General features: G+C 32.8%; 1 protein-coding gene across 1 annotated transcript in view; it reads left to right on the forward strand.

The window, feature by feature from the left end:
• Positions 3,863 to 8,098, forward strand: part of LOC109230808 (cell differentiation protein RCD1 homolog) — a 16,824-nt gene continuing 12,588 nt past the window's right edge. The window contains exons 1-2 of the mRNA XM_019396245.1: positions 3,863 to 4,127; positions 7,170 to 7,241. Coding sequence (XP_019251790.1) covers positions 3,939 to 4,127; positions 7,170 to 7,241 — 261 coding nt within the window. The 5' untranslated portion in view covers positions 3,863 to 3,938. The remainder of the gene's footprint in view (positions 4,128 to 7,169; positions 7,242 to 8,098) is intronic.

Consider the following 8,098-nt stretch of genomic DNA (forward strand, 5'->3'; position numbering starts at 1 on the left):
AGGTGGCCCCAGAATTTTTGCACAACGGGAGCACAATATTCTGCTCCACCAGTGTCTCCTAAAAGGCTTTTAGTGTTTAGGGTGCCAAGTGCTTTATATATATAAGATTACTACCGAAGTTTGCGGGATTCGATGACCCCTCACGGTAATACATAGGTCCGCCTCTGCTTGACTGAGGGAATTAAAAGGGAGAAATATGAAGATTTTGCCGTTGTTAATTCATTATTTGTCCTTTTATTTTGTACTTCAGTTGCCACGCGCGCGAATACACACACATAAAATCACATACAATTCATTAAATTTTAGGAATTTTTACATTCCTATGCCATATAGCAAACCTTATTACCCTCAATGTTTAAGGTTTGATATAATTATATTTAACATACCAAATTACCAATTCTATACCATAGTGTATTTGCTTTGCCACTGATCAGGCTTTGCATTATTGAGTCGACTGCTGCTTTTCAATTGGACATATACGTTCATATTCTCGAAAATAAATGGAATTATATAGTAATCCGAAACATAAGGTAGCTAGGCTATAACCGATTAATTTACTTTGATCGTAAAAAATAAAAAAACTTTTCACCATATAAATGTTATAAGTTAAATCCCTTGGCAATTCCCTCATTCAGGATTGAAACCTAGCATTGTCATGTTATTTTTACAGATGAACATCACGTATACAATATTTAGTGTAATAGTAATTGATTATTGTTTATACAGTATTTTCAAACATGTAGCAGGGAGGAGTTTTACCATCTTGCATTTCGAAAACCCACCCACATGGTAGTACATAATTGTGTGACGCATAAACGTTAGACAAAAAAGATTTCATCTCGATTGTACAATTAGAATACAAATAATTTACAATTCATCTATAAAATATTTACAAGCTGGGTATATTGAATTTTAATATCCCAATTCCCATTTGATTGTAGTTTAATTGAGATTTTCGACATAATTGCGTTTTTTGCAGAAGGTTTGTAGAAGTTTTAGTCGTTTTTGATTTGTGAAAACAGAAAACAAAGCATCTACAATTGGAATACAAATAATCTACAATTTATCTACAAAATATCTACAAACTGGGTACATTGAATTTTTATATCCCAATTCCCATTCAATTGTAGCATAATTGTGATTTTTGACATAATTGCATTTTTCAGAAGATTTGTAGAAGTTTTAGCCGTTTTTTATTTGTGAAAACAGAAAATAAAGCATCTACAATCAGAATACAAATAATCTACAATTTCTGCAATATGTCGTCTTCTTCTTCTTCGAGTTTCAAACTGAAATTCAGTCAAAACCAAGTCTAATCTTCACCAAAACCCCTCAAAATTGAGATATAAACTCCAAACCATATTCCCGATTATTTTCAACAACACCCAATCCAAACAAATAATGATTTTTGAAAATTCAAATTTGAATTCAAAGCTTTCAAGCTTTTTAATGGCTATCAATGGTGGAAAATATCTGGATCGGCCATAATTCCGGCATCCGGTAAGGTAACATCTCAAAATTGGTCCCAAAAGAACACCCTTCTCATTGTTAACAATGTCCTTTTGTTTTTTTTCCCTAAAATCTACAATCATTTGCAACAGATCTTAAAATCGTTTTTAAGACTTACTGTAGCGACGTCTTCTCTCTACCCAAATTCAAAGTTACTGCCATATTGTAACGTGAAGTTTGCCTAAGTGTATGGATGTTTGAAGATCAATCGTGATTCATAGCTTTAAGTTGAAACACACTGTAGCTTCATCAGGGAAGATTCTGCCCTATTAATTCCTAATAAACGAATGGTACAGAAATTGTAGGAAAAATATGGACTAGGCGGGTAATTTAGATACTATACACATATTTCGTCATAAAGTTTCATATATGATATAGGAAGGAAAAAATCCCTAAATTTTAAAACACAGTTCAACATTTTTTTACCATCTCCAACTAAAGCCTATATCATCTAATAGGGGCAATTTAATTGAATACATGGCATAAAGCCAAGATTTACAAAGAGGACTTAAATTTGTTTAATAATAAAATTCTATATATTATCTTAAGTTTATTCTTATGGCTTTTAAAAAAATATAAAATAAAGTATTTTATTAATATAATTGTAGTCAATTTATTTGTAAGTTGATAATAGTCAATTCATGTAATCTTCCATGAGATATTCTTTATCTTAGGTAAGATTTTGTTAAATTGATTTTGAAAAATTCTTTTTTTCAGTTGAGACAACTACTATAAAAACTATTAAAATTATTCTATAAGCAATATAAATATTTAGAAAAAGAATTAAAATTATACGTGATTAAGTATGCGAAATATATTTATTCTTAGCGCTTAAATTCCAATAATAAGCTATAAGTATCAATGTCATGGTTACAAATGACCTTTAGAAAATATTCAAGGTTGAGACAATGCTTTAACAAATCATTGGTTAATAGTCTAATTAGTGTGAGCTTGAAAAATTTCTACAAAGGCACTCAAAAAATAAAATAAAAACTTATAAAATCAAAATTGTTAACAAGATTTATTCTATTTGGAGTAAATCAGACAAAAAGATAAGAAGTAACTGTAATTTTAATTGTCTACCATAATTACTTTAGTCAAATTTCAATAGCATAAAATTTGAAAATATATGCTTAATGATTGATGAAAATTGGCAACAAATGATTAAAAAGATTTCATTTATCACAAGTACATAATTTCATACATATTATAGTTAAATTTATTTTGAATCTTTTTTTTCCCAAATGAGACAACTACAATAAAAAGCTATTAAAATTATTCAATAAGCAATGAAAATATTTAGAAAAATAATTAAGACTTTACGTGATTAAGTAAGTGAAATATAATTGTTCCTAGCGCATCAATTCCAATAATAAGCTATAACTATCAATCTCGTTGTTACAAATGCCCTTGAGAAAATATTCAAGGTTAAGACAAATGCTTTAACAAAATTATCGCTTAATAATCTAATTAACGTGAGCTTGAAAAATATTTACAAAGGCACTCAAAGAATGAAGAAAATCTTATAAAATCAGAATTGTTAACAAGATTTATTCAATATTTAGTGAATCACACAAAAAGATAGGAAGTAGTTGTAATTTTAATTGCCTACCATAATTACTATAGTCATATTTCAAAATAGCATAAATTTTGAAAATATATGCTTAATGACTGGTGAAAATTGGCAACAAATGATTAAAAAGATTTCATTTATCACAAGTAAATAATTTCATACATATTATGTAATATGAATAATATTGAGGCCTAAATAATTTTGGGCCTATATCCATTGTTTTAGTGGCTTAGGGGTATCTTGGTAATCTTGGGTTAATTATTTTTAAATATAAAAATAAAATATCAAATACAAGTAATTTTTTTTCTCGACAATTTGAAATTTTAAGGCGATATGATCAAGAAAACTTAAAAAAGAAAGAAGAAATGCATAAAAAGAAGAAATAAACTTTGATTGTATAAGAGAATTCAACCTTCATGTTTAAACTTTATCTATAATACACACTTACAATCATTATTGCAACATTAAAGAGAAATCTAAACACGATCATTTTACGTTTCGTTATTATAGTTTGAAGATTTAAGTCAAACATGATTAAAATATAATACAATAACTGCCATTATAAGTTTCATAAGAACAAACTTAATTTCAAGTCAATCTTTATTTACAAAAATTTATTACAATTTATGAAATATTGAATGATAAAGCTAGCGTGAACATCGTCGTCATAATAAAAAGAAAAAGAAAAAGAAAATTAAAATGTTTAGAGGTAGTAGGGAAGCAGCACGTGAGTGGCACGTTTCATAATATGATGCCACGGTTTTAAATCAAACGGTGAAATTCTGACTTCGTTCAGTTCGGAACAGAAGAAAAAGGCAAAACATAAACAACAAAAGCTTTCAGTTGAGCCTCTGATATGGCAAACTTACCTCAGTCTTTCTCAATCGGCGTTGGCGGTTTCGGTAGCGGCGGAGCGGCAGCATCCTCTTCCTCTGCAGTCGGAGCTCCGGCGGATAAGGATCGCAAAATGCAATCCGCTGAACAGCTTGTGCTTGATCTCAGCAATCCTGATCTTCGAGAAAACGCTCTCCTAGAACTTTCCAAGGTTTATTTTTTTTTTCTCACTTCAAAAGTTTTTGCTTTTATGTTTTCGTTGTACTGACATATGGTGTGATTCTATCGACTCCGTGGCATGATTTTTGTGTAATTCAGTTCTGGAAAACCGTAAAATTCTATATAACTTAAGAGCTTAGGATTTTTTTTTGATGTCCTAGGGCTAAAGTTTGAGAATTGTAGGAGAATGGAGATACTAGGTTTTGATGAATACTGGATGCTTGTCGCTTCAGTGAGTTGAGTTGTAAAATGGAAAGGAAAAAAAAACAGCAACTGGAATTTTTGGATTCACCGAAAATTGGGATGGAAAAGATGTTGATGACTGTCAAATTTACCTATGAGATGCTTGTTGAGAATAGTAGGAGAAAGAAAATGGTAGGCTTTGATGAGTATACGTGGTGGCGGAGTGAGGAATTTATATACGGAGAAAAAAAATACTAGTTGGGATTTGATATGTAACCTAAAGCAACTATTGAAACCCCCTTTACCACTACGCTAGAATTTTATTTATAACCAAAATAAATTATTTTTACCCTATTTGCTTGGTATAATTTTTGACGGAAGGATTTAGTTGAACCCCTTTTTCTCTTGCTAGATTCACCCCTGAATATATATGCTTGTTGCCTCATAAAGTTGAATTTTAAAACGTTGGAATTGGTATTTAAGTTTTTTGGCTTCAGGAAATTTGGGATGGGAAATGATGTCGCTGACGGCCAAATGTACCTATTAGATGCCTGTTAACATAGTAGCTGAAGGAGGAATACTGTAGGTTTTGGTAACTAATAGACGCTTGCAGCTTCAGAGAATTGAATTCTAAAATGAGCTTGGATTCGGGAAATTTGGGATAGGGACTGATGTCGCTGACTGTCAATTCTACCTATTAGATGCCTGTTAAGGATAGTAGCTGAAGGATGAATATTGTAGGTTTTAGTAACTTATAGATGCTTGTCGCTTCAGAGAATTGAATTCAATTATGAGGCATTTGATCTTCTGGATTCCGGAAATTTGAGATAGTAACTAATGTCGACAACTGCCAAATGTACTTATTAGATGCTTGTTGAGAATATTAGTAGAACAAAAATAGTAGGTTTTGATAACTTTTAGATACTGGTCGAATTGTAAAAAGTGAGCAATTTGGATTCGGAAAATTTCGGATGCCAAATGACCAAGCGACTGCCAAATGTACCTTAAGGCATTTTGTTGTGTGCAAGCTGTTAGTTTTTTTGTTAACTTAGATATGTTTCTTTCACAGCTCAAATAGCATCTACATGGCTGCTAGCTTCAGTAGCTCAATTTGACAGTTGTCAGGCTACCAAATTTGGGGTCATGAGTATTGTTGGATATTTCTTAATTTTTTTGTTAGTAGGGGTTAGCAGATAAACTATCCTACTTTGTATATTCTTCTCTTCGATTCAGATGATAGTCATTGCACACTTTCTCTAAAAGTAGTTTCTGTTTTGGTAGTTTAAGATTCCAGATCACGTGAGTGCTAATTAGGCTATTATAGTCATTTCACAGCTATCTAACGAGTTTAACTCTGTGAATGTTGATTCAAGTTGATGGAACTCACTCATTCATAAGGAATAACGACCATTACAATTCTGAATGATGGATATGATGGAAGAGGGGTTTGTTAAACTTCAGAAAGACCTTGCGCAACTTTGGTAAAAGTCCTGGATTAGCTCTCTTTCTCCCAGCTAGGTCGAGCCTTACGGCTTTCGCTTCTTCCTTTTTTTCTGGAAAGAACCAACAAGATCCCATACGTCCTTGCTTTGTTTTCCTGAAAAGAGGAGATTGCTGCCACAATTTTTACAGAGGAGGTGACCTTGTCCAACTTTTCAGAAAGCAGTCACCTCACTCAATCCCTTTACCTTTAGTGCAGTGAGAAGCATTCAATTGTTTCCATCCTGCAAAAGATAATGGTGCTCGGAAAAAGACTCCAATTATCTCCTTATGTTTTTCTTTGGTATATCAATATTATTTTTAAGTATAGTAATATTAGAAGATAGATACCAAATTGAAGAACAACTAAGAACTGTAGGTAGAAGTTGCACCTTCCAAAGAAAAAAGGAAGGAAATTCTAATCGTGTTAACATAGTCCAAAAACAGAATTACCTATTGCATGCTATATTTCTCGCACTGGTTTGAGCAATTCCCTTTGTTATATTTACAGTTAAGTAGCTGGTGCTATTAGTTAGCAATATAGACATCCATTTTATAATCACAATGGTTCAAAAATAATCTGCATCAGTATCTATCTGTTTAACAATGTAGAAGATTTAATTCTGGAGAAAAGGAAACCAATCAATGCCGATAGCTTCAAAATTAGAAAGTTGAAAATTTGCTACCGCTGTATAGTAAATAAACTTGGAATTACCATCTTGCTCCTACTATCACTCTTACTGGAATAGTTACTGCAGATGTGCTTACAAAGACAATATTCTTTCTACCTTTGCTAGCGACTGCAGATGTGCTTACAAAGGCAATGTTTTTTCTACCTTTCCTGCTGGCTATGTGAACTGTCAAATACTATGAGAAATTTTGCCGAATTGGTGGTTCTATGTGATGAATCCTGGCAAACAGCATTAGTTCCTGGTTTTCAATCCAGTTTTCTACCTTAGGCTGCATAACTGATTTAATGGATTAGTGGTTGTATTCTACTTTATCAAGCCACCGTAATGGGATTTTTGAACTCAGTCTTCTCCTCATGCTATTTAGTGGATTAGCGGTTATATTCTACTTTATCAATCTGCCCTAATGGGATTTTTTAACTCAGTCTTCTCCCTCAGGCTGCATAACTCATTTGATGGATGGGGAGAATTATAAATTCTTCTTTTGGAGCAATGGTTGAATAGTTGGTCTCTGCCTCAATACTCTACTTTGTTGCTCAATCCTCTTCAGAAATGTGCTCATATTTGTATATATGCGGGACACCATATAATTTGGCATTTCGGGTTGGGTACCAATTTGTTGTTCTACTGGTAGTATTGAGATTTACCTAAAAAGATTTGTTATTTTTCTTTTCCTTTTCCAGAAGAGGGAACTGTTCCAGGATTTGGCCCCCTTGTTGTGGAACTCATTTGGTACTATCGCTGCACTTCTACAGGTATTCCGAGAATTGTTTCATCATATTTCTAGAGTTGATCTCATTTCTCAGATGCACATGCATGCTAAAAGTACCAGTCCGTACTGTAATTCCAGATATCTTCTCTGTTTGTGCATATTTCTTCAGTGATTACAAATGCTTCACACTGTGCACTATTAAAAGTGAGGACTGGCCCCTTTTGATTAATACAATTTACCTTATAAAAAAAAAAGTGAGGACGGAAGGAAACATCTGAATGACTTTTTACAGCAAAGCTATCAATAAAACATCTTAATGACCTTTGATTGGGGTTTAGTGTGGAATTCAAATTGTTAAAATTTAAAATATCTTGTAAAATCCTAGGCGCTTAGTTTTAAAAAAAAAGTGTGTGTGTGTGTGTGTGGGGGGGGGGGGTGTGTGTCTTGTAGAGTCTTAGGATGTTTGTGAAATTTTCTGGCTGGGGAGGCAGTGGGAGCTAGTCCTTCATCGGCCCATGGGTTTCTTCCCCCATTGTATTTGGACTCAGCTCATAGCAATTTCTGAAACTAGACAATGTATGACATTTTCTTTGTATATGTTGGATTGGATTATTATTGGTAGGAACAGATATAAATGAAAATGATTGTGGAATTCTTATTGCATTGAGATGAATTACAATGGAATAGGACCCCTCTATTTATGGGGAAAGAGTGACTTAGCCACCAAGTAAAATCCCTAAAATCTCTCTAATATATAGACATTCACCTTAAATAAAACTCTATTTATAACATGAATGAATATACAGGGAGATTTAAAAGTAGAATCCTAACGTGCTTTTCCTTGTTTGTTGCGGAGGTAGATGGTGAAGAGGGAGCCGAAACACCACTAGGAGGAGATCC

The sequence above is a fragment of the Nicotiana attenuata genome, chromosome 8 (assembly GCF_001879085.1).
Source record: "Nicotiana attenuata strain UT chromosome 8, NIATTr2, whole genome shotgun sequence".
Classification (NCBI taxonomy): domain Eukaryota; kingdom Viridiplantae; phylum Streptophyta; class Magnoliopsida; order Solanales; family Solanaceae; genus Nicotiana; species Nicotiana attenuata.